Source organism: Coffea eugenioides, chromosome 2 (genome assembly GCF_003713205.1).
Source record: "Coffea eugenioides isolate CCC68of chromosome 2, Ceug_1.0, whole genome shotgun sequence".
Lineage (NCBI taxonomy): Eukaryota > Viridiplantae > Streptophyta > Magnoliopsida > Gentianales > Rubiaceae > Coffea > Coffea eugenioides.
The window spans coordinates 5,986,359-6,012,916 of NC_040036.1; the positions used below are offsets into that span (position 1 = coordinate 5,986,359).

Genomic DNA, 26,558 nt, shown 5'->3' on the forward strand with positions numbered 1-26,558 from the left:
CATTGAACTACCCGCTGCCACTTGATTCTTCATCTCCTCCGTGTCTTCTTCCCCTCTCACAGAAGACCTAAGTTTCAAAAATATTTTTTAAAGCTACATCGAGAAACCCAAATGTATACCGCAAACTTACAAGACAAATTCAATCAGCTATTAAAGAAAAACATTTGGGCTTTGGTACCTTGGAGGATGTTGAGTGGGGATTAAAGCAAAAACAAATCATAACCTGGACGTGGTGTTTTGTTGCCACCCAATTCTGATGTGTAGTACTACTAGTATTTGGGAAAGACCAGAAAGAAAGAGGAAAAAGAAAACCACAAAAACGAAAAGGAAGGGGGGAGGGAGGGAGGGAGGGGAGGAGAATTGAGAGATCGGATTCTGGTAAAGCCACTGTCCACGGTTAAGCTAAAGCGGAAGAGAATTGAAGCCGAGCAATGAACAGGACTAGAATTCTACTAGTATCTGCTAGTTTTTGTTCTTATTGATGACATGGCAAATTGTGTACCGCAGGGTCTATAGGCGGGCACTTCTTTCTTTTCCCCTTTTTTTCCTTTCCTCTTCTTCTCCTTCCTTCTTCCCTAGTGAGCGACTGTCATCGCCGACATTGCCGCCAACCACTGGCGACAAAAACCTTTTTTCCTCTCTCTCTCTCTCCTTCCTCCCTGGTCACGATTAGATCTGGTTGCGCTGGGGTGGGGGAGGAGATGGCGGGGGAAGGAGAGGAGAGGGAAAGTGGAAAGGAAAGGGAAAAAAAAAATTAAAAGAGGGAGGCGTCGTCACTGATGCCAGCAGAGATGGTGGTGAGTTGAGGTGAGGAAGGAAGAAGAAGAAAGGAAAAAAGAGTCGTGGTTTTGTGCGTTTTTGAATATTTTGAAATATATATTTAAAAATTTTTGAGAAATTAAACTTCGCAGAAAAAAATCCTTTGCCAAACAACTATGTACAGTTTCAGATTTGATTGATCCACTGGGACCATGGGTGATGGCGGGAGAGTGTAACTGATGATGTCTTTTGGGATGACGAAGCTGCTTCAATCAAGCGTACACGTGAAACACGAAATTCTATGGAAAGACCGGGATCCAAGTCAAATTCTACCACCAATCATCGAATGGCCCCTGTAATTCCCAGGTCATCCCCCAGTGGAAAAATTTACATCGCCGTCGCTCCTACGCCAAGAAAAATTAAAAATAAAAAATAAATTTATTCCCAGTCCCCCCAGTTCCAAGACTCCACTAATGGATCGCATAGTACTAGTAGTAATTTACCACCTCCTCCTCCACTCCCCCGATGCTTCTTCGCCTTCGCGCCTATTTAACTCCAACTCTCCGTCGCTTCTGGTATCGCCACCGCCACACTCTCAGCTATCTCAAATCCTTTCTAGACCCTCTCCTCTCCATCATCTCTATTATAATGGATTCAAATCCAGTAACGGAGGACGCTCCTCAAATTCAATCCGTTCCAAACTCCGATCCTCCGCCGTTTGATCCGAAAGAACCTGCAATTCCAATCTCCTACCCTCTCAAAACGCTGGAAGAGCTCCAGTCCAGGTCCTACTTCCACTCCTTCCATTTCCCCTTCAATAAGTCCAGAGTGAAGCTGCAGCAGCAGCAGTCTTCGGCTGCCGCCTTGCCGCAACGGCGGAGGATGCTGGTGTGTCATGACATGGAGGGAGGCTACGCGGATGATAAGTGGGTACAAGGAGGGAATAATGCTGATGCCTATGCTATCTGGCATTGGTATTTGATGGATGTTTTTGTTTACTTTTCTCATTATTTGGTTACTCTGCCTCCTCCTTGCTGGACCAATACTGCTCACAAGCATGGTGTCAAGGTACTTTGAGTTCATTTCTTTCTCCTTTCTTCTTGAGTGGAGTATGGATAGAGAGTGGCAGCCTAGTAGCTGCTACTTTTCATCTTTAATTGCTTCTCTAAGGATAGAACTTTACTTCGTCGTAGGGAAAATAAAATCGTTCAAGATATCCCCACATTTCGCGAAGTAAATTTTTGGGTCATTCATTTATAAAATATTAATTTTACATCTTTTACAAATTTAATTTAACAAAATTTAGTCCCAATACTACAAGTTTTCAATCACTTAATTACTACGTAGCTTACATTCAATCACTTTTATGTATAAAAAAAGGTCAGCTCAAACTCTTTTCAATGGCAAATAAACATGGATTGGATTAGATTTCACATTTTTAGGACGGAAAATGAACATGATTTGGGTCAGATGCTATTTTTTTGGACAAAAATAAATATAGATTACATCATTTGTTTAATTACAAATGAAATCTAAAAACTTTTTTACCCCTGCAAAGAGTTTTAGATTCAGGATAAAAAATGATGGAAAACTTAAGTTGAGTCTAAATTTTACCGACTTGAATTGATTTTATTTGGGACATAAAGTTACTATGTTAAATATCAAGGACAAAAAAATTCATTTAAAAAATGTCATGTCAGAAACGTTTTAAATGATTTTTTCTTTATTTTTAGTTTTTCAGAAGCTAGCAAGTGGAGTAATTCTGAAAGAGATGGAAATGATTTTCATTTTTCTTTTTAAAAAAAAAAACTTTCGTGTTCTTTCAAAATGATATGAAAGAAAATGACCAAAGTTAACTGATTTTTTTTTTTTTAAACGACATGATGCTGTCACTTTGTCTTTCACCTCGTGCGGGTTCCACAAACATTTTCCGAAAGTTACACTATGTTTTTCTGTAAGAAAATGTCTGTAAGGGTCTTAGAGCACACCTTATACATTGTTGTTGACATTGCTCGAAATAATCCGACAATTGTTAGCGCAAGCAACTCTATCTTTTTCAAATTGTTGATACATAACTACATATTTTTACCAACAAAAATACGTAGAGATTCATGCATGTACATGTATACCCTCTTTATATTGGAGTTTTTTTTTTCTTTTTGGGTACATTTACTTGCAAAATGGCTTTGGAATTTGTACAAAGACTTCCTAAACTTTATTAAAAGGTAATAGTAATTAATATTAATTCTAATTGCAACGTGCCAGGCTTCCCCTTTTGAGTCTTGATGGACAAAAGTAGCTGGTTCAGAAAAATGTTGTGTGTGATTTGGTTGTTTTTGCTGTCCTTTTACTGATTCTTGGTAATGGAATTTAAGGTTCTAGGAACGTTCATCATGGAGTGGAAGGAAGGGAGAATTATGGCTAACAAACTGCTGTCCACAAAGGAGTCTGCTCAAATGTATGCCGAGCTCTTGACTGAGCTTGCTGTTGCTCTGGGCTTTGATGGATGGCTGGTGTGTATCTGCAGGCAATTTAAATGTTTAGTCATTGACGTGTTTGATGCTCATTAATCAGCGGCACAAGTCAGAGATGACAGATGCTCATTTTGCCAATGACCTTTTTCCTTTTCTTACATTCTCTTCTCTCCTTTTCCAGAGAGATTGCTTAATGTTCCAAGAGAGCCGCATTGAGATTAACTGTCTTAGATTAATTTGAGGAAATATATGAAAGAGAAAAGTCAGGTGCATCCACTGGGCAACATATATCGTAAAAAAATTAAAAGTATATCTATATACTGTTATCTGAACTCATTTTGTCATTGGAAGTTTTGAAATATTGTGTAGCGTGAACTTGAGAAACAATATTATGTCAGATTTTTTCTTATTTCTTTTCATTGTATACTAGATAGTTGTATACACATCAAGTGACGTTTCATGGTAAAAGAAACTCTTTTAGTTACTCTATTTGATGACATTTTTTGATAAGCTAGGGGCAGAAGACATCGTTCCTGAAGTTATTTCTTTGAACAACTGCCAGAGGTTGGATCACTCCATTTTCTCATATTTTCAGATTAATATGGAGGTTGAGTTGGATGTGGGACAAATCCCAAATCTGAAAGAGTTTGTCAGCCATTTAACCCAGACCATGCACTCGTCACTACCTACATCTTTAGTCATATGGTGGGTGTTACGAAATTTATCATTTACATTTCACAGTACTGTCTCTACTTTTACTTCTTAGCAACGTGGTGAAATACGATTTTAACAACTGTACTTTTTTCAGGTATGACAGTGTTACTATTAATGGTGACCTTGACTGGAAAAATCAGTTGAATGACATGAATAAACCTTTCTTTGATTTATGTGATGGCATACTTGTAAACTATACATGGAAGGTATTCTCTTTACCCCCTGGAACTTCAATTCAATTTATAACAGTTTTTTAGTTTTCTGGTAAATATACTCTTCTTTACCAAGCAGGAAACTTATCCTAAGGAATCCGCTTCAGTTGCTAGTGATAGACGTTTTGATGTCTATATGGGAATTGATGTCTTTGGGAGGAACACATATGGTGGTGGAGAGTGGACGGTATGTTACTAATCCTAATCTATGCAATAAATGGAAATATGTTGCATTTTCTCTTATCTGCATTTTGATGTATGATATATTCCAACAAAATTCTGGCAAAGTAGAAGAGCTACATAACCCTTTTGTTTTTAGCTCAAGTGTGATTTCATATATTTTAGTGTAGATGTAGTTGGAAGGTAAATTTCTTGGAAGTCTCCTTTGCAGAGAATGCTCTGTATAAAAAAAGGGGAAAAATCTATGCAATATGGAGATAAAAGATAATGTTAGACTGTTACAATACTTTCATGGTCTCCCACACCAACTTTATAGACACACAATTTTTAGTCTATAATTGTTATTTAAAAATGGCTAATTAAAGATTATCTTTTTAATAGCTTTTGTCAAAATTAGCAACCTTTTCTGTCTAGATCATCCTTTAACTTCCCTGTTAGTTCATCCTATTTGCAGGATTTTATACTTCTGTGTGCCTCCAATTTTCATGATGTTTTTGTTCCAAAAATTGTTTATTCCAGGACGATGGTAAGCTGTATCAAAGTCATGGTACTTCCTAAAATACCCCAATTATTGGGCTGACATAGGCGAGATACAGAATGTGGGTGGTAGCTAAATGATCTTGCATTTTGTTGCCAAAGTATTCCTCCCCCCCCCCCCCCCCCCCGGGCGCATCACTAAATTTTGGATTGTTGTTCTCCAAGCGATCTTACGTAAGCACATGAAGCCTCTAGGTCAAATATTAACCAATTAAAAGAGGGGGGGTGAGCTTCTTGGTTTATGGATCTTCTTTTAGATTTTTTTCCCTTAATTCCTATAGTTTCTCATCAACATTTTGTATCTTTTCATACCAGTTCATAGGTTTTATGCCTGTGCTGATGTGGACAGAAGTGCTCTTAATGAAATAAACATTAACACTTTCAGAATTTCTGTTTTGTCTTTAGCATGAATATTAATTATTGAATTGTGGAATAGTGTGTTTAGTTACTTTGTCAATCTTTAGACATGTTCTAGCTGACAATTTGACATAATAATTATGAAAATTCCCTTCTAGAGGCTGATTTAAGATCTGTAATCATCACCTTTGGAAGGAGGTTCTTATGCATCTGATTGATAACTGTTTGCACAGACAAATGTTGCACTTGATGTGATAAAGAATGATGATGTGTCAGCAGCAATTTTTGCTCCTGGGTGGGTCTATGAGACCAAGCAACCACCTGATTTTCAAACTGCTCAAAATCGGTAGGTAATTGCTTCCTGTCTAGTTGTAATTGATCTACTTCTTTTTTGGGTATTCATTGATGGTGCTCCGGAAATTTTTCCTCTGTGCCTTATAATACTCTCCAGCTAGAAAAAAGAAGCTATGAAAGTGATTTGTGAAACAATAAATTGTTCGGAATAGTTTAAACACAGCTACGAGGTTATCTAAATGATATATGAATTGGAACCTACAAGAGGAAGAAATATTACATTTGTAATCTTTGAACTTGCTTAAAGTATCTTTCAAATGTACGACTCAATTATCTAAGAAAGATTCTAGAGTTTAAATGGCCTTTAGGATGTAAGCCTCATTGGTAATATTTTCAAAGGTTTATTTGTTGTAATATCCATGGCAAGTAATTTTGGGTAGTTCAGTGCTTTTATAAAATCTAAGCTGATCTATGTCAACTCAGTTTCTTGCAAATAGCTCGCTAGCAACAAAATTTTCATACAAAATGCTTCTGTTTTTTGAAACTATGCCATGTTGTTGAATCCTCGAAGTCTGATTCATTTGATGTTTCATTGATCTGGTTACATGCATGCTTTCCTCGTCGCTTCTTTTGTTTTGCTTATTTACTTACTGAACTCAGAGAGTTGTTACATTGAAGTTATGCTTTCTTTGGCATATCTGTTTACAATGATCATTATTAACTGTCTATGGTAGGATATGAGATTTAAACCAATTGCTTTCTCAAAAATGGGTTGAGTACCGTATATAAGAGTTCTTATTAATACTGTTTTTAGGAGACACGTTTAAGTACTTGGATGTATATGTGCTGCCTTTGTTCTCTATTACTTATAATCAACTTCTGCATAATATCATTGTTTCTGCAGATGGTGGGGGCTCGTTGAGCAATCTTGGGGAATTTCATTGAAATACCCCCAAGCACTTCCATTCTACTCAAATTTTGACCAGGTATTTGATTAAGCAAGTCTACATCTTCTATTCCTTTTCATTCTTCTTTAAGATCAGTTTGCCTTATCCTGTACACGCAAGGGTTTATTGGTTTGTCACTTGGCTCCTGCATATCATAACAATGCTTATGAGAAAAAATCTGCTGCTTAAATACGACTCATGCAAGTCCTTGTACAGGGTCATGGCCACCATAAATCAGTTGATGGAGCACAAGTATCAGGCACTCCTTGGAATAACATTTCTTCCCAAAGCTTCCAAGTATGCTTCCACTCATCGTGTTTTTTCTTTTAATGCCTTTTCCGAGTATCCATATGATGCTACCAGATGGAGGTACCTAATCTATTGAATAGTCGAGCAAATAAACATACTATTACAGATTTTGTATGTCGTTTTATCCATTAACCTTGTGCTAGAAGAGATGCTACAAGTTGTTAAGGTTTACATAGTACTAGAATGGATCAATTTCAGAATCTTTGCTCTATATTTGTCATCTGGTGAAACTAAACCACTAGTTATGTAGTGCCTTTACTTTTACCATCTAAAAGATCTTGACCAGTTAAACAGGCTTGTGTGTGTGGTTGAGTTGCTGATGGGAGGAAGAGGGGAGTGTTGAATTCATGCTATTGATTATCGTTTGCATGTTATCCAAACTTTAAGCGCTGAATGTGATACAATTAACAAGGGTGATCCATTATATGCACTAAGCTGTTCTGAACCACATTCCGTTCTATGGTGGCATTATTATTTGCTTCTTTTTTTCCGCTAAACTCATTTTCTCATGTCACAGCCCTTTCTCAAGTTCTCTGGAGATTCTGCATCAGATACCATCCAAGTCTCCGTCGAGTAAGTTTTGCAGTGACATAAGCATGTCACTTTCGAAAAGGATGACATTTGTTTTACTCCCATTATAATTTATTTTTCCTTCGATGCGTGCCTTCTACTTGTTATCCCATAAGCTAAAAAATTATTGCTCTAAATAAGAAGAACCATTTTGAGTTCCACGGACCTTATAATCACAATTTATGTTTGGTTTCGTAAAGGAAGACTTCATCTTTTACTTCCACTATCATTCTTTCTTTAATTCAATGTGATTGCTCCTTAGTTTTTAGATATGCTTTTATTTGTTTCCAAAGAGCTGAAAATAGAAAATATTATTGTCTATAATGTTTTGACAAGACAACAGTATCTTACTTGGTGTTGAATATATATTTTGGAAATGGTAGTTTTAAGGAAGCATCTTACAGTGGAGGAGGGAATATCACATTTAAAGGAACTCTTGATGGTGATGCTTATTTTAAGGCAAGGCTCTTCCAAGGGGAGCTCATTTTGGGAGATTTACCAGTTCACTTTACATACTCTGTAAGCTATTTAATTTGTATGCAAGTTTCTTATAAAGCATTTGAACTATTTATCCGGTGCAATTTGATTTGTCAAGCCTAATCGTTCAAGTAATAGATTTTTTTTTATAAATGATGGAACACCAATCATATGAGTCTAGGTTTTTATCACATTCCTAGAACATAAAACCCCCAGGGGCTATAAGATGAAGGTTCACAAATTTTGGTATACATATTCTTTGGCTAAGTGGGCTTGCAAATAGATACTGAAAATTCGACAAAGAATGAGTATTCAGTATATCTATCTACTTCTAGCTACTATTATAAGAGTTACTTTGAATTCACATAAAGTAACGGTGGAAATTGGAAAACATGAAATGACCAGGGGGAGTAATGATAGGTATAATTAAACTTTGAAATGGACCAAAACCTTAATACTTTAGCTACTTCCATTTGGAAAAATGTGGACCTCATGGAACTTCTCTAAATTTGATTAGTTTAGACTGATAAGGTTATGAAATTGTTTGATGACATCAAAAGCAGGCAATTTCTTCTGAGTTTATATGTATATCCTGGATATGGAATTCTATGCTGTCAATTTGCTTGTTGAATGTATCACTTTTTCAGGTGAAATCAAATGACAGCTCTCTTCTAGGACTTTTGCTTGAGTTCTCATCTGCCATGAAAGACAAAAAATCCATACTTCTTGCATCCTGGAGAAACACTTTGCTTGCGATGAACCGTTTCTCAAGCCAATTTAGTTCTGTGATAATGCCACGTCGGGTTACGAATGCGGAGGCAGCACCAGAATGGATCGTGCAGGAAAGTAGCATTGCAATGGGCGGTTACACGCTAACAGAAATTCATGCTGTATGCTACATGGCAACGCCTCTAGTCACTGGCTCTCAACTGGAACCAGATGGTCCCAATTCATCGCTTGCTCTTAGTCAATCCGAGTATTCTGCTGTACTTGGGCATCTAAATGTCCATATGCCTTCACAGAACTCAGATTTCCCACCATCTGCCTCTTGGACTGTTGGAGGTGTATACATAAAATGGAGTTCAGGTTCTGAAGGGTCCAAGAAACTTAGTGTCAAGCTAATGTGGCAATTGAAAGATGGGAAAGACTCTGCATTCCCTATGTTTAATATTTATGTCCAGAAACTGGTGGATCCCAAGCTAACTGACAAAATGCTTGCTGAAGTGGCAGAGTTTCTTGGTGTTGCAGAAGTGGAAGCATTTTACATTTCTGACCTCATTCTGCCTTCTGCTACTTCAAGCCTCAAATTTATAATTCAGGTCTGCAATTTTGATGGGGCCAGCCAAAAGCTAGAAGATTCTCCTTTTCTAGATTTGCAGGTGATGCGACTGCCAAAAACGAGATCCGAGCTGAACTGTGATTCTGCCGAGCTAGCTGGTAGGGGGCAGGGTGGCCGTGCCGACCTGTAAGCAAAGATGCGGCGGGGCTGGTTCCCCGGAGCAACTCCGACGATCAAGTCAATAAAAGCTTGGAATCGAAGTGAGTATGTGTTCCAAAGAAATAGCGTACCTAGCACCTTCACAATGCGTTGTATTTATAGAGTCGGAGGTAGTAGTTTCCTAGCAGGACAAGGAGCCTTCCATAGCGGGACTCCTTCTAGGGTTCCGCTAACTAGTTCCGATGAGTTCGGGCGGCGCGGCCCACCAGGCCCATTCATTCTCAGCTCGGTCAACCTGGTGGGCTGCCATATGACTATCCCGAGCTGACCATCGAGACGGGTCAACTCTTCTCTGCCGAACTGACATGAGAAGGAGACGGCCTGACAAGTGCAAGGCAAAATTGACGTGAATGTGGGACCCACTACAGCAGGTTCCAGGTTCTTAATCTACTTTATTTTAAGGCCGAGCTCGAGCATGAGGTTTAGTCATTTCAATTTACAAGGGTAGAAAAGGGACGCTCATTCGCTTAAGTTGCTATTTGCCTGTATCGTTTCAAGAATAGGATGAATAAATATTTTTTCTTCTTCTTTTGGTTAGGAACATGTTATGGTGATTTTCTTCGAGAATAAGCAGCACAAGGTGAAATATAGCATTAGATGACAAACTATGAGTATGTTTCGATAGTGGATTATTTGCATAAATTTATTTTACTTACATCATAAACATACTTTTTAATTACCTTTTCATCTCGTATATATTATATCAAAAAAATGTTACAATTTTTTTTTAAAATAAAAATATCTCAAGTAATCTACCAGAGTTAAGTATGAACATGTGCCGCTTCTTGTTAACAGAGGGTGAACGTTATTCTCATTCGCATGGCTTTTCAAAGCTTAATTAATATATTTAAGGAGGCCAATGCCCAGAGCCTCTTTGGTTCTTTTTTTTTTGGCAAACCTAACATAGATTTTTTATTTAATAAATATAAAACAGTCACCTGACCTCCATAAGCACACCCGCCAAAAACAGGAACGGCAAGTAAGAAATAGAAGAGAAACCAAAAGAATAGAATCGGAGATTAGACAACCAAAACTACCTCCATTAGGAAGCATTATCTTCCTCGAGCCCACAAAAAAAGAAAAGAAAGGGTTTCCTGTTAGTCGGACGGTCGATGGGTAAATTCAAATTGGAGGGCACCCACTTGTCTTCCTATATACTTCTTCTGTACTTTTGAGCATCTGCTTGAAAATGTTTTCCTGATTGACTATCTTATAGCTTCTAAAAGGGTCCATCTACCGCCACTCAATTTGAAGTTTTCATGCATTTAACCCGATTCAGTCACATTTGTACTCTATTATGCTGTTGTTAGTATCAAAGTTCCGCCTTACTGACCCACTTCAATCAGAAAGCTACTCTTTGTCACGGACTTAGCAGGGCTCCCATCCTCGTCTGTTCGATCAATGTGTCCAGGTAACCTTTTCATTTTATTTTTTTTTTTGGTTTTGTTTTTTGTGGTGATTAAATGGAGGTAAATGTAAAATGTCCATATATTATCCTCATTGCAAACGAAATAATCGATTTAATGTTGATATCCATACATCTTGTAGTATAAAATGCCAAGATTGCTTGTCATCTATTGCTTGTAGCATGCTAATGTGATTTTTGCTTTTTAACCCCTCTTTACTTCTTTCTCATTTAATTGTCAGCGGAATTTCAACATTAAATCTGACATCGGAGATATCATAATCTTTTGAAATCACCCAGACTAATTCTCTGCAGCTGAACAGTGCCACCCTCAGGGATGCCCCAACGCATTAAATTCTGGGGAGAGTCGAACCGTGATCGATGCTGTAAAAATAGACTACACGACCACGACCAGGTAAGCTGCGCTGCTATAAGATCTCTCTACTTGCGATTTGGCTAACTCCAATGAAATGATTAGATTCACTTGATCAATCAAAAGATAGGAAGAGGCCCGAAATATTCATGCGTTGCTTAGTTTTTTGAGAGCCAAGTAGACCTAAAATCCTGTCGAGCAACGATTAGATTCTCATAAGTGGAAGCGTGGATGATACTAAATGACAAATCGAGGTTAAGATCATGGTACCATGTAAAAAGAACTCCAGTAGTCTCAAAAATTTTTTGTATTGCTTTCTTTTTGCGCCCCCCAAACAAAAAAAAAAAAAAAAAAAAAACGCTTTCTTAAAAGAAGCGACAAGTGAAGGAAAAGTGGAGTTAATGGAGAGGATAGAAAACTTTCCAGTTTGACTTGCGCACACTTTCCACATCGAAATCGATCAAAAGCAACTGAAGAGTGCCCTTTTCTATTAGAGACCCATATCTGATCCTTGTTGTTTTCCCATCCAGAGCCGAGAGACCCATATCTGATCTTTGTTGTTTTCCCATCTAGTGCCGAGAGAAGCAAAGAACGTTATGACTGGACTTTTTCTTTTTTTTTTTCCATTAAATGAGGTATAGGTTTATAGAAACATGCGACAAAGCAATCTTAGATTTAGAGAACACGTGACCTCCTTGCCTACCCCACTCCTAACCTAAGAGAATTCCCACAAGATCATGAGCATTTTCTTGCACTGCCCCGAGCATTTTTCTTGCACTTGCGAGATGTTCTCCAATATATGAGCAGCTCTTCTTTTTCGATTTTTTTTTCTTTATATGATTTTCATTTCCTTTGTGTACTTCTTTCTGTTCGTTTTTGGTAAGGGGTCCATAATGGAGCTGAGAATCGACTGCATTTCCACTCCAATATATGAGAATCGACTTTAATTGCACCTGAGATGTCTAACATAGATCGATATTAAGGAAAAAAGAGGACGAAAGAGAGATGAGGGCAGTCATCTAATCTATCTCAAGCAATCATATCATAACCTTAACCTCTCAAGCACACTCAGGACTTACTTTGCAATTAAGTAATTAATTTAACCATTGAAAAGACAAAATCTTTTGACAAAGTAGTTTTGACTCGACCAGCATATATATATATATAACATTTGAATCGTGTCAAAAGATGTAAATTGCGATGAATTTACAATATCCGAACAATTTGTGTAAAATTTAATTAGTTATATGCAATCATTTTGTCCGAAAATCTAAGTCGGTTAATATTCTTTAATTTTTTTCTTGTTGCCAGGTGAGAAAGTTGACACGTTATAGAGAAGTAAAATAAAAAATCATGATGAATTAATTTCGTATCGTAATTCGTACACTTATAATGTGCAAAAAAATAGAGAGAAGAGGTGGTTCAAATATTTTAGTACTTGCCACACATGCTGGGGTTGACTCCTCAACTTACCCTTGTTTTCAGACACATCTACCTCTGCTAAATGGTGATTTCTTTGGTTGCTACTTAATAGTCCATCTTTGTTGTGTAGCCCTCTTTCTCTCGCCAAGTACAATATACACACACATAGGCAGAGAATATGCTATAGCATGCGACCAAATAATAATTAATGGATAGTATAAAGTAAGAACTGCAAGATAAATTTATTACTGCAGCAGGCTACTGTTTAAGAAACCATGTCACGCCCAAAGGGGGACTCTTTCTTGAAAGATTCTTGAATGACGTCGCTAGACGAGGAGGCGAAGTTTAGGTACTGAGGGAGGTTGTGTTGGAGCAGAAAAGATTCTTCATCATCATCATCGAACTGAGGAGTTGGCATGGCCATTGGATCTTGTTGCATCTGTATGCAGAATATCTCTGCTTGCGCCACTGCAAGCTGCATTTGTAGTTCAGAAACCTGGTTTTGCAAGTACGATATTGCTCCCACACAGCCATAGACGGGGTCTCTGACTCTTGCATTTGCCTCGTACACTAGACTGCTCACTGCATCTGCTCTTTGATGAACTGGAAGCTCCTGCAAAGCCAGATGAAAAGTTGACCAACTTAGACAAGAATCACGTTTTGCAAGTCATGATCAATCAAATCAAAGACCCGTCACTCTTGCAACCTGGAGGCCGATCCCTATAATGATCAGGACAGTTAAGTACATATGCAAGAAGAAAGAGGGACGGAGTGAGAAACCTGTAACATTTTGCTGATGTTGCTGGCACCAAAGACTTTGTGAACGATGGCAAATTTGTGAGGATCATCGGCAGGGAAATAAGGAGCAAAAGGGCAATCCTTGGTGCAGCGTCGACGTAGCAACTTGCATGAAGCGCATGGGGAATGTCCGCCCATTTTCACTTTTCAGTGTGAGTGACGGAGGAAAACTCAGAGAGGGAGAGAGCTAAGCGACTTCTTGGTGAAAGAAAACTAGAAAAGGAGGAGGTGGGGAAGGAGGAGGCGATGGAGGACTTTGGAGGATAAACCAAAATTGTAGTTGTAGCTTGTAGTTGTTGGTAAGACGGGGCTTTGTGGAGAGTGGAACTCTCAACTCTCGAGTCTGATTATTTATAATTAAAGGAGGCCAAGGACTTGGGGATTAGAGAAAAAGTGTGAACCTCCTGTGTCCTCATTAGATCAAGGCATTTAAATTAATCAAGGCTTTTAAGTGCCAATGTCAGATTAATAATTTTCTGAGATTAGAATATCTTTAGATAAGAAAGAACTTTTCAGTTATTATTGAGTTCTGAGAAAGTCCTCAAATCATGCGGCAGAACGTTATGGTTATAAATAAAAGTAGTGTTCCTGTGAATGAAAGTCGTAGCAGTAATCAATAAGGTTGGTTTCTCTTTCTTGGGGAATTTCTCAGTCGATTTATATTTTAATTAATAGAGGAGGGATTTTGATTTACTAGAATTAATCCATGTAGACAGAGTCTATGAATTCAATCTGACAGGCAGCTTCCCTGATCGATGGCCCTGAGGTGAGACACGTAGGCTAGAAACGAAATCGAGGGTTGACTGCCGCCAGCACTTGTGATTGGTCGGCATTTTATTTACTACTTACTATATACAAAGGACTAGAAGAGTTGTTTGGTCTCCACGTTCTTGTTTGAGCCTTTGACTCTTCTTCCGTAGTTCAATTCAATGTTGAAGGAACACTACAAGACCCCATTTAGTGCTTCTTTCCGAGTAGTGATTAATTAAAGAGTATAAAGGGATTTAAATATAGGTGCATTAGCAAGTATAGTATCAACAGTAAATAATAATTAAGAAAAAGAAAAGCAAGGGAAAAAAATATTCTAAAACTTAACTCAATTCAAATCAAACTCAAACTCAAACTCGAATACGAAGGAAAGACGTGAACATTGGTTAAGACAGACATTCACGTGAATACAATACATTTAGCTGATTAGCTCTCCCAAGTCTCCATTCTCAAATGAATATATAATCTCGTCGGGCCCCAAAATTGGAGCAGCCTCAGCCTTGATCAAACCAACGGTCAACACATTAGCAACTTCGTGAGACGGATTAACTATGGTCCTACCGCATAATTAATCTCGTGCGCTTAGTTGTACATATGATGTGCCTAGGAGGCACCGCATTGTATTTGAAGATACTTGTGTCTGCATGTAACAAAAACAATAAAAATTGTATGGTACATGAATGTAACATCATACGTCCTTATCTGAATTATCCCCCACCATGTCACGCATGTATAGTTGTGATTCTGTATAGAATATATCTTATACACATCGATATTAATGTATATGTTGTCAGTATCGAATTCGTGATATATGTATAAAAGTTGAATTTTAAATATAAATATTATATGATTGTCACTTATTCAATACTGACAGTGTACATAATGTCAGTACAGCAAAGATTAATCCTTTTATATATATATATATATATATATGCACGTCTTAGTTGTGTACGATTGTTAATCCTAATTACGATTTTTTAGTTCCACCCAGGCGGCAGGCAGCTGCCCGTGAGCTTCCATGAATTTTCATCGTATAATTATGGTGATAGCAATATTCATGGAATCGCAAAGGAAAGGCCTCTAATGGCCTTATTATGCAGCATTTATTTTCTCATGCTTCGGTCAACAGCTTCATGAATCTGATAAATTCTCCATTTCAACCCCCAATTTATGCAATCGTCAAAACTAAGTATGTGGTCGTTATTGGTTTCATACATTTTTCTTGGTTGATAAATTCGATTTTTAATGAAGCCATTCTTTTCTTTTTCGTTTTGTCTTGTAATTTAATTTGGCAGGCAAAACCATTGAGGCTCAAAGCATCAGAAATTTGTTTTTGGGGGGCGGGGGGAAGGAAACGAAAAATCTAAAATCAAATATTGAATGCTATTAATGCGAACCTGACTACGCGATATAAACTGGCAGGGAGAGATAGATTGGTATTGTAATCAGCAGTTGGGAAAATCTAAGCCATGCATTAATTGTCGGTCACATGATTCCAATCTTTAATTTTCTTGTTTTCTTAAGGGTTAAATGCAGAAAACACCCACGAACTTTCATGGAAGTTGCACAAAACACCCAGAAATATGTTTATAGGCATTTTGCACCCTAAAAAATTGACCGTTCACACATTTCACGGTGAAACAAAACGCGTGGAAGCCACTTTCTGTCCGTGGAATTTGCTGACAGAATTGCCCTCTTTCCAGTGAATATAAATGAGAACAACCTATCATCACTTCTCATTTTCCCCCCTTGTATTTCCTCTTCTTCACAGATACACAATTTCTACTCATATGGAACACAGTCCAAATAGTTGCAGCTCAAGCAATGCACACCATGCAACAAACTTCAACTCAAGATACAGGTGTGGAAAAAAAGCACCCGTACGCACTTCATGGACCATTCAAAATCCAGGAAGAAAATTCGTCCAAGGGGAAGTTGAGGATGGCCTTTCTTCCTCTCATCTTGAACGCTGCAGAGTCATAGGCTTTTGCAGCGTCCATGGCGGTGTCGAACGTCCCCAACCAGACCCGGGATCCCTTGCGGACCGGGTCTCGGATCTCCGCGGCATACTTTCCCCAGGGCCTCCTTCTTACCTCTCTGTAATGCCCGCCGGGCCCATTTCCAAACGGGTCGGACATCCCGAGGCCGAAGCGGGCCTGAAGGGATTTTCTGAGTATGGACTGCCCGAAACGGGGCTTTTGGACGAGATGGAGTCGATGAGGATGGTGGGTTTCGTTTCGAATTCGAAGAAATCAGGCTCGAGTTTGAGGTAACGAGAAACGGGGGTGTCGGGTTGTTTTGGGGGGTCTGAAATGAAAGAGCCGGAATCCGACTCGGAAGTTGTTGGGTCGGGCTTTCCGGAGCTGATTGTGGTTTTATTATGATCATCGTCGTTGCAGACATCTACGAAACGAAGACTAAGGTTGTTAAGAAAAGATTCCGTATCATTAGAAGTGAAGTCTCCCAGCAGATGCTGTCTTATGAGCTCCAAAGTTGTTGACTCGTCCGCCGACATCACCACCACACCACACTCGTCGCGGATACGGATAAGTGATCACCCATCCACTCACCCACCTTTCGGAGTTTTGGAGCTGTTCGCCTTCGCCTGTGTTTTTTTCACAACTGCTGCAATCTTGCCAGTGGTGGTTCGTAGCAGTATGATAATAGTATGGGAGCAAAAGAAGAGTAGCGGGTGATGGTTTATATAGCAAGCGGACACGGGCATGTAATGTTTGTAATCTGTATTGTGGGGGCTAGGACTTTTGACACACCCAATTTATTATGGATCAATTTGTGGGGCCGACATGATTGGTTTGGAGGAGAAGAAGGGTGATTTTGTCTGTTCAGTTATTATTTGAGGATAAAGTTGTCATTTGAGTCATAAAATAAACGGTGTGTAAATATCCGTTACTTTTCAGGGGACCTTGGGTGCGTTCTGCCTATAAACATATTTGAGGGTGTATTGTGCAACTCATATGAGAGTTCAGGTGGTTTTCTGCATTTAACCCTTTTCTTAATCAGAAACAGTTTCTCTAGCCTCATCAAACTGCTGCTCATCCGAACAACTTTCTAATTTGTCTGCCCTCCAGAGGAAATGTAGCGCCCCTTCCCCTTGAGATCTTCTTTCCAAATGAATTCCTCAGAGTCGCGATTTATTTTTAAATTGCTGAGAATCTCGGACTAATGTTGAGAAATGTTCATTCGAGAAAAATCAATTGAAGACTCTGAGCCCGCGAGCCAATAGACATGATTGACTGGACCCTCCCTCCCTTGTGTTATGCAGCTCTAAAATGTACATGTTTCAACCAATAACAATTTGTGACTTTGTATCATTAAAACATTTTTTTTTTTGTTTGGGATGAAATGTATCATCAAATCCTACTGAACCGGCAACCGAATCGGCATTGTTTATTTATTTTAACGTCATCATACTCACGTAGAATTATCAAAAGAACTTAACTGTTCAATGCATGTGTTGGTACGACACATGCTGCGATATAAGATTAAACAAATGTTTTATCCATGCGATGAAGATAAATATGGATGATTCAATGACACATAGAATTATCGTCGAGAGATTAAATATTTCGATTTAAGGAGAGATTCTAATCTTTACAAGAGAAAGAAAAAAAAATGAGTACTTTTAATTTTAACAGTGAAAAATCACATATATCAATCATCTTTTTGTCTCACATATATCAAATTGTTACATTAATTTTTCTACAAAAATATCTAGAAAAATGCTATTCAAACAAAGCCTAAGTTTTAGTTTCAAGTCTCTAGAGTAGGGTCTTTTAGAGGACATGATAAACAGAACCAAACAAATGATAATTTGCATTTGATTCAAGATTTGAAGAAAAAAAAAAAAAAAAAACACTATGCCGGAGCTAGAGCTGTTAAACGAACCGAGCTGTTCGGTAGCTCGGTTCGTTTCGACTAGTTCGTGTTCGTGAAAGGCTCGTTCGAAATTTTAAACGAACCAAGTTCGAACGAATTTTTTTGTTCGATTAATAATCGAGCGAACACGAGCATGTTCGCGAGTTTTAACGAACGTTCGCGAACATACTAAACGAACGTTCGCGAACACGAGTATTTCGCGAGTTTTAACGAACGTTCGCGAATATGGACATAATTATCATTTGATAAATTTTAGGGTTAATTTTATGGCTGGACTTTTATATTTGGAGGGCAAATTGCTTTGTTTTATTTGTTATTTTTATGTTAATGTTAGTTATATAGTTAATGAATAATAGAATTTAGTCACTTAGTGCTTTAATTGTTTTTTAGAATGGTTAATAATTTGCATGGCATATTTAAGGCTTAAAATAATTTGGATTCGAGCATTTCGAGCATGTTCGCGAACGGCTCATTTATGTTAAACGAGTCGAACACGAACACGAATTCGAACACGAATTTTGCTTAACGAGCCGAACACGAACACAGGTTTGGAGTTCGAAAATTAACGAACGAACACGAACGTTGTTCGAACTGCTTAACGAACAGAGCTCAAACATGAGATACTCGGTTCGATTCGATTCGTTTACAGCTCTAGCCGGAGCGCCGGCGGACCTAGCCTTGGAGGATCGAGTAACGCTACTTAAACGCAAATGGTTGGATATACAGCATTAGTCCAAGATTCTCTAGGTTACGTTATTCATTTTTTTCTCCACAATTAACTCTGCTTAATTAGTTCATCAAACGCAAATGGTTTTCCTTGTGAAAGCGGGAGACGAGGACAGAGTCTCGTTGTTTGGTAAGAACTCCAACGCAAGCATTAAATGAGCATCATCGTAATTATATACACACAGATGCATTTTCGAGATGCTTGGTCGCAATTAAATTCATGCATTACATATTTAGATGCTCGTTTGGGTCACTGTTGCTGTCCTTCTCCTTCTACCCATTTTCTTTTCTATTCTATGTCATGAATGAATCTCCCTCCCTGTCATCCGGTTTTCTTGCTTGAAATCTCTGTTTCGTCTTTTTAAAATTTTTACGTGCTTGTATGTATTGAAATGTTTGGTTAAGAAGAATGACATATTATGCACCATACCATACGCAAGATGAATCGTGCAATAGACTTTGTTAGTGCTATTGCAGATGGCGTTATGTGAAATATTTCAATCCATTAAGCTAGAAAACTGAAATGTTGGGTGATAAATGATTTATCAGGATTTCTTGACGGCTATGAATTTCTCCAATGACTGCGTGAGCCCAGTTCCATTATATTTTAATGCATGTCACACACGAGAAATTAATTGTGCTATATACCAAAGATACAAATAATTGTATTATTTAATTAATATGTGTATGGCTGAATTAGCCCAGCAGATATTTGTGTGTATTTGAAGTGATAGTAAATCCTTTCTCACTTTTTTTTTGGTTAAAATATGACGTAATGTGCTAGAAATTCTGATGAACTTCCATGATTGTTTATCTAGTACTTTATTGTCCAATTCTAAAATAATTTCTATTCACGTACAAACCTGGAAAAGTAAAACCGTAAACAACATAACATCGAACCCAACATAGATGTGCCGTCAGGTTCCCCGCTCAGTTGGGTCACCCCATAGAGTAGGTTTCTCCCTCTCGGTAGGAGTAGGAATAGGTTAAACTGGATGTGTCTTTACGATTTAAAAAAAAAAAAAAAACTTGCATCAGCCATCAGAACTCAGAAGATAATGGAGCGTAGCAAATGTACAATCAACAGGCAAATGGGCCAGTTTCCACTCTCTTAATGATTTCGAGTACCAGTTACGGGCTCGGAGAAGTGTGGATTTGCTGAACTTTGTCAACATCACATTCTTAGCCCAGCCCAGTCAAAGTTTGTCTGCATATTTTACCATCTATAAAGTCCGAGAAAGGGGTTTGTAGTTAATACTTGTGGTTGCTTGACGAACTTTATTTTCTTTCCTTATAACAATTACTTTTACTGTAATTACCTATAATTATTCATGACTATTTTTACTTTTAACTATTTGAGTATACGTTTCAATATAACTACCAATATAAAATTATTTTATGTAAAATATTTAAAGGATTAATGTTTGCTTTGGTAATAAAAATTTTATTAAAATATATAATCACAAAAATCATTTATTTTTTTATTCTACACACATTGGATGTGCATTGAGCACTAGTTTAAATAGAACATGTTATAGTGGCATTTACATCGACCTTTTAACTTTTGATTAATATTGTATACACTAACACTGTATACATTAACGAGTATAGATTCATATCACATATGAAAAATTAAAGTTCATATTTAATTTATAATTAAGTGACATGTATCAATATCTACTAATGAATATTGTCAAAGTATATATATATATATGTGTGTGTGTGTGTATTTAAGAATAAGAATAAGTGTTTAGTAGTTACATTGAGTATTTTTTTTTAAGCAAAAAAAAAATGAAATTGTTACCCCTGCTTGAAACACGTTTGATTTGCTATTTTTTAGAATTTTTATTAAATAATGTATTTTATCGATTTGATGTAGATAAATTAAAAAAATAATTAAAATGTGTTCACCGAAAATATTAAAATCTATACCTTGTATATAAAAAGAAATAGGGGTTTAGTGTTTTGTTTTCCTTCTGCCACGTGGTTTTCTATTGATGCAACAAGTGGTGCATCTCTATATTTGTTGTTCTTTGTTAATGGGCCAATGAACTCAAAAGATTTCAGCTTTTACGGCAAAAATTTGCTAAGAACCCGCTGCTGCCACGTGGCAGCTCCAGAGCTGAACTTTTAGACACTGCTTCTTTCATTGAAGGAAGTGTGAGGATGTTGTACGTTTGAGTGTGCTTTGTGGCGGTTGTGCTTTGTACGTTGCACTCTTGGTTTCTTGTTTGTCCACTGTGGAGCCCACTTTAACCATTTGCATAACTTGACAGTTAAGAAGCATTCAGGCTCATTCGCATATATATGTTGGATTTTTGCTTTGTTGCTTTTGGCCCGTGGACCCCATATTGATTGTATGTATAGTCCTTCGCCTTTCCTTTCATTTGGTGTCGACGCTTTCGGCGGAGGTCAGCCAACTGCTCCACCAACTCTGCCCGCTGCAGACCCACTCCAATCTGCTTCCTTGAAGCGATGGACTTGAGATGACCACTCAGTCCCATTCAAATTCATCCATCTCCTTTTTGTCACGGGAGAATAGATGGTGAAAAAATCAATTGAGCCATAGTGTTCTTGTGCTATAAACATTCTTTGATCTGAAATGGGAGGAGAATAAGGTCCGGTTGTTCAGCGGCTGGAGCTTGGGATTCCTCAAATGCTGAAGCTTGGGATTCCTGCAATTTTTTGTTATTTCCTTTTTGGTTTGAACATTTGTTTTTTCTTCTTTTTATTTCCTTACCAGGGTTTAATGAATCTAAATTTTCTTGGACTATAGTGTTGATATTTTTTTGTTGGATTTTCACAACAAATAAAGATTAGAAATAGGTGAATTTATTTTGTTCTCATCTTCGGCTGTGATGATACAATATTGTTGCCATGAGTTGTGTTTCAGGCTTGATACTAACTGGATTTAAGCTGTATCTTGGCGAGGCAACTCAGATGGCATTTTGGAGTATATATTATTCCAGAACTGCAACTGAGTTTGCAGCTATGGTTGTGCTCTTCTTCTTCGCCTGGCATTGAGAAACAAATTTGAGCTTTACTTTTAATTGTCAAAGTTCATTGTTTTTTTTTTTCATTTATTAGTCCAACGGTAGCTTAGTTTGTTCTCAGCAACAAAATCAAAGATATGGTTGGGATTTTTTGCTTCAGTTTAAAATCTCTTTTTCCTTCTTTTTCCAAAGCTTCTCTGGCCTTTTGTGATTTTTCCCCTTCTTTTTTAATTTCCTTTTTTCTCTTTTGTGATGTTTTGATGTCGCAACTACGAAATTTGCAGATTACCTCCACCATTCTCATGCTTTTTTCTAAGTTTTTTCCCCCTTTTTTAAAGGTAAGTTCTATAGGTTATTTTCTGAAAAAAAAGACTCTTTTTTTCTGTATCCTCCCCTTACTTAGTCTTATTTCCGTCTTTTTTTTCCTGTGACTAAAGACGTCTTAGTTTCAAGGCGTCCTGAGTCCAAGAAAATAATGTACATCAAATTCTGCTATACTATGTCTGCAGGCCCAAGAGGACGATGGAGATTTAAAAGATGCTATTTTGTGATGTCTTGGCATTCATCAGCTCAACTGCCACAACCTAAACATTCAAGATTAAAATTAAACTTGTCTACTTTTCATGTTTAGAATGCCTGTATAATTAAAACTTCTTTCCAGCATTACTAATTTTCACTAATATGCCTGTATAATATAGTTCCGTTTTATACTTCCATTTGATTGTACGCATTTTCACTAATTTCATTCTCACCAACATTACTAATTGAACATTATTATTTATTCTTCACAATTTAGAATGAGTAGCTTACATATATTCATTCATTTATAGATATTTAACTTTTTGGGAAATGTGGCCACAGTTTTTGTCAAATTGAAAACGTATAATGTTTAAAAAACAAACAACTTTTAAATAAAATTTTGATATCTTTACTTAGCTTTCAGCCATATTTCCATAAAATACTTTTCTTCCCATTGACTACTTATTAAAATGAACTATTTTATCACATTCAACAAAAAATTCCTTTTCATATTGCTTTATAAACTCCTCATTTACGTAATGTTTTCTTCTACAACTAAATTTTTCACATTTCTTGGCACCAATCAATACATCTCAATAGGCATTGGCTGTGCGTACCACACTGATATGAACATAACTACAAAAAAGAAAAATGTATCAAATTTTTCTTAGTACACTTCTTCCACCATCTACACATGCACGTGATGAATATCTTTGATAGCACCATCTTAATTACAAAGAGCCCAAATTATTTTATGCCAATATATATTTTGCAAATCGACACCTTAACCACTAAATCTTTTTTTTAACATTTTCCTTTATTGTTTTACAATTTTCAAAATCCAGTGCACCTATTTTTTTTTGGGATTTAGCAATGTCATGCTATATTGAAAAAAAAAATTCTATTATCATTACAATTTAGAATGAACAGCTTACATATGTTCATTCATTTATAGATATTTAACTTTCTTTCCATTAAACAACAAATTCCCTTTTCATATTGTTTTATAAATTTTCCTTGTTTCTTGACAGCAATCAATTAATCTCAATGGGCATTGGCTGTGATCAATTAACCACTTGTTCTTTTGTGCACCTTAATGGATCTTAATATGTGATCTTTTGTAATTGCAGCCTATGATTGCACTTTATATTAAGTATTTAGCAAGTCATCTCCTGTCTCTGTAAGACTAACTTGCACTTGAAGATGTTAAGCTGTTTGTCAAACTACTTGCCAATCTTTTGTCATCTTCTCTTATATTTTGCAATGCTAATGATTTTTGTGTTTTGTTTAGTCTCATATTGTTAGCTGCATACTTGATTAGTAATTTATAATTTTAAGAATACTATTTCACAAACATTACTATTAATCTTATTTTATATGAAAATATATGACAACATATTATAGGGGGCTAGGCTGTGCTTAAAAGAGAAATGGCAATGCAAACGTGGCAAACACAAAAGCACATTGCGTTCAAAATCACGAGCCAACATCACTTTAGGAGCATGTATGCTTAGTTGCCGCGTGTACGGAGCAGGTATGAGAGTGTTGAGTAAACATATATCAAATCACCAATCACAGCGTCTTCCATGACCGGAACAAATCACATCACAACCAACGAAGTGCCTCAGTGACCTTAGCTACTAGCTATTTGTTTTCTTTTTCGTAGCTTCTTTCTCTTGGGTGATCATTCCATGTGCGAGATGAAAATGCCTCCTACATTATCCTTTCTTATCGAGATCTTGTATCTTCTTCCCGGCCATAGTTTTAGGCCCACCATTTCTAAGTGAGTAGCATGTGTGTTTGGATATTAAAAATATCTGAAATAATATTTTGCTTGTATCATAAATATATTTTTTAATTAATTATTTTATATTTCTAATCATCTTTTTATCTCACATACATTACATCACAAAAAAGTACTACAGTAATTATTTCAAATAATATTCAAACAAAAGATTAAACTCCCTCCCCCACCACTTCCACTTCCCAATTTTTACTAAATAAACAATATTCTTTTTAGCATTTTTGGTAAACCCAAGACCAAAAAAAAAAAAAAAAATCGAAATAGTTGCCAGTTGGGCAGTGGAACGCAAACGTTATCCGGGGTTTTTTTTTTGTAGGGTTAGTGGCAGCATCATTATAGGAGCAGGGTTGTTAGTTCACGCTCAATCTGGTCATTTGGCAACCCATACTTCTCTTCACACCGGGTACATGATTGTAAGTTGGGTTGCAAACGAGTCGAGTTTTGGACTAATCGATACGAGTCTCGACTTAATTTTATAAAACTTGAACTCGATGAACTGCTAATTTAAAACTAGAGTTCGAGCTCGAGCTAATAAAAAAAATTATTTTTTTAAAAAAATAAATAAAATAATATTTTTTCTTAATAAATAATAAAATTTTATGAATATATATGTAAATTTACTATTATAATAAAAATAAAAAATATATATACCCAAACTCGTGAGCACTTAATATTTTAAGTTCGAACTTGAGTTCGAGTTTTATTTGATCGGTTTGAACTCGACTCGAGTTCGAGTCGAGTTTTGACTCGAACCACTTGTGAGCGGTTCGATTCATTTGCAACTCTAATTGTAAGTAAGTAAAGAAAAGTGTGAGACGTACAAGGAAATTTAGGTGCTTTTATATTTGTTGTTAATTTTTAGTCAAAAATTTTAGAAAATTTTCAACCACTTCCCTTCAATTTTTTTAAAATCTTATTTTATGTCAAATTTTACAGAAAAAATGTCCATAACTGTCACTAACTACCTATTTTTTTTCCTCTGAAAAGATGTTCTTGTCAAACAAATATGAGGAAAGAGGTAATCCTCTCTTTATTTTACCTCACTTTCTGGACCGGTAAACGGTCCAGGGCTAGTGATTGAGTATTTCTGTCTCATCCTCCTCCTTTTCCATGTCAATATCGATGTATACCACGAACTGAATTGATGTACTGATTCGTGGTCCAGTTGATATCTCGTGAGCTAGCAGCAATTGGCAGTTCGAGGGCAGTGGGTTCCAATTACCACAATTACTTATTTTGGACAATTAACCATTTAAGTACCCCTGGCCAAATGAATTGGCATATGCTTCTCGAGTTTCCTTTTCAGTTTGCTTGTATTTATTTATGTCAGCGCTTCCCTTTTCAGAACGATCAGTCGGACTAAATCGCTCAGCCCCATTAAAAAAAATACTAGTAATTAAAAAAAAATTGACTTGTTATGTACTATTAGGCCATACTTGGATTGCTTGTTTCTGTCGGAAAATATTGTCGTTTTTCGTGATCATATTTTCCTATCATATTTTTCCATCACATATATCAAATCGCTACAGTAATTTTTTCATGAAAAATGACGAAAAATGCAATCCAAACACAACCTTAGTTTCCTGGAATTTTCAAGCTTGCATCTCAATTTTAAAAGAATAGCACGGAGTTTTATTTCTGGATGAAGATGGGTGCCTCAAGAATTATTTGCTGCTGGTCGCTTTCCAACTCGCCTTAGAATTGCACAGACCATCGTTCCTGTGTACAAGCACGTGTAGGTTTAAATTGTGTTGTACAATATAAATTCAAATTCGAATTTTAAATCATGCGCATGTATCGTATATTTAAAATTGTTAGTGTAAAAAAATCGTTACACTATCGGTGTATAAAAAATTATTTCAAATTAAATTTACCGTTGGTTTATAAAAGAAGTGATTTTGATTATTAGATTGTAACAAATTCAAATTTTAGAATTTAAAGTACTATCATCATTAAGAGATATATACTGAAGGAATAGAACCTAAAGTGAACATTGAATTTTCCTATATTTTTGTTGGAGATTCTACGGTTCTTTTTGTTATCATATATTTGAATTTAAGTTAGAGACCTCAAGTTCAAAACCTCCCATTTATACTCAAAAAAATTGAATTTAATTTACCGCTAGACAGTAAAACAAGCATTTTTTTGACCTCGAGAGTGTAAAAATTTAAAACATTAAAATATAAACTACTGAACGATAAAATTTAAGAAGGGGACCATAGAATTTTCTCTCTTTCTTCATGTATTATTGGTTAAACGAAACCACTAGCAGCACTGCTAAAAAGCTGACTTGTTTTATTCTTCATAGCGACTGCAACGTCAAAATAGGTTGATTTGCTTTCAATTTAAATGAGATTACACTTATAAGCCGTATAAAGCACAAGGGGGAAAAAAGAGAGGAAGAAATAGAGGATTGAATGTGCGGATCTCATAAATATCTACGAATGTACCTACCATTTATTAAGTTCGAAATAAACAAATCAATAATTTTCTTTTCATAAATCAAATCAATAATTCAAAGATTT

General features: G+C 36.6%; 2 protein-coding genes across 3 annotated transcripts; one reads left to right on the forward strand and one right to left on the reverse strand.

Annotated features, from left to right (window-relative positions):
- Window positions 1-1,011: 1,011 nt before the first annotated feature.
- On the forward strand, window positions 1,012-9,933 carry LOC113761846 (cytosolic endo-beta-N-acetylglucosaminidase 1-like). Of its 2 annotated transcripts, XM_027305002.1 has the most exons (12): window positions 1,012-1,827; window positions 3,135-3,272; window positions 3,829-3,938; window positions 4,042-4,153; window positions 4,239-4,346; window positions 5,467-5,579; window positions 6,432-6,513; window positions 6,691-6,771; window positions 7,301-7,356; window positions 7,737-7,872; window positions 8,478-9,209; window positions 9,700-9,933. In XM_027305002.1, exons 1-12 carry the CDS (start codon window positions 1,285-1,287, stop codon window positions 9,712-9,714), a joined length of 2,226 nt encoding a protein of 741 aa, XP_027160803.1. In that variant the 5' UTR covers window positions 1,012-1,284; the 3' UTR covers window positions 9,715-9,933. The 2 variants fall into 2 exon arrangements, with proteins under 2 accessions (XP_027160803.1, XP_027160802.1); XM_027305001.1 differs by having other exon boundaries at window positions 8,478-9,933.
- A 2,860-nt stretch (window positions 9,934-12,793) lies between these two features.
- Window positions 12,794-13,464, reverse strand: LOC113761849 (LOB domain-containing protein 12-like). The gene is made up of 2 exons (XM_027305004.1): window positions 13,309-13,464; window positions 12,794-13,141 (listed from the first exon to the last, which is right to left on the reverse strand). Exons 1-2 carry the CDS (start codon window positions 13,462-13,464, stop codon window positions 12,794-12,796), a joined length of 504 nt encoding a protein of 167 aa, XP_027160805.1.
- Between the last annotated feature and the right edge of the window lie 13,094 nt (window positions 13,465-26,558).

Bases quoted from the DNA above. Each gene is read 5' to 3' on its own strand.
- LOC113761849 (XM_027305004.1), bottom strand. From the start codon at position 13,464: ATGGGCGGACATTCCCCATGCGCTTCATGCAAGTTGCTACGTCGACGC. The intron at 13,142-13,308 runs GTTTCTCACTCC...CTGGCTTTGCAG, and splicing joins ACATCAGCAAAATGTTACAG to GAGCTTCCAGTTCATCAAAG.
- LOC113761846 (XM_027305001.1), top strand. From the start codon at position 1,285: ATGCTTCTTCGCCTTCGCGCCTATTTAACTCCAACTCTCCGTCGCTTC. The intron at 3,273-3,828 runs GTGTGTATCTGC...TCATATTTTCAG, and splicing joins TGGGCTTTGATGGATGGCTG to ATTAATATGGAGGTTGAGTT. The intron at 4,154-4,238 runs GTATTCTCTTTA...TTTACCAAGCAG, and splicing joins TTGTAAACTATACATGGAAG to GAAACTTATCCTAAGGAATC.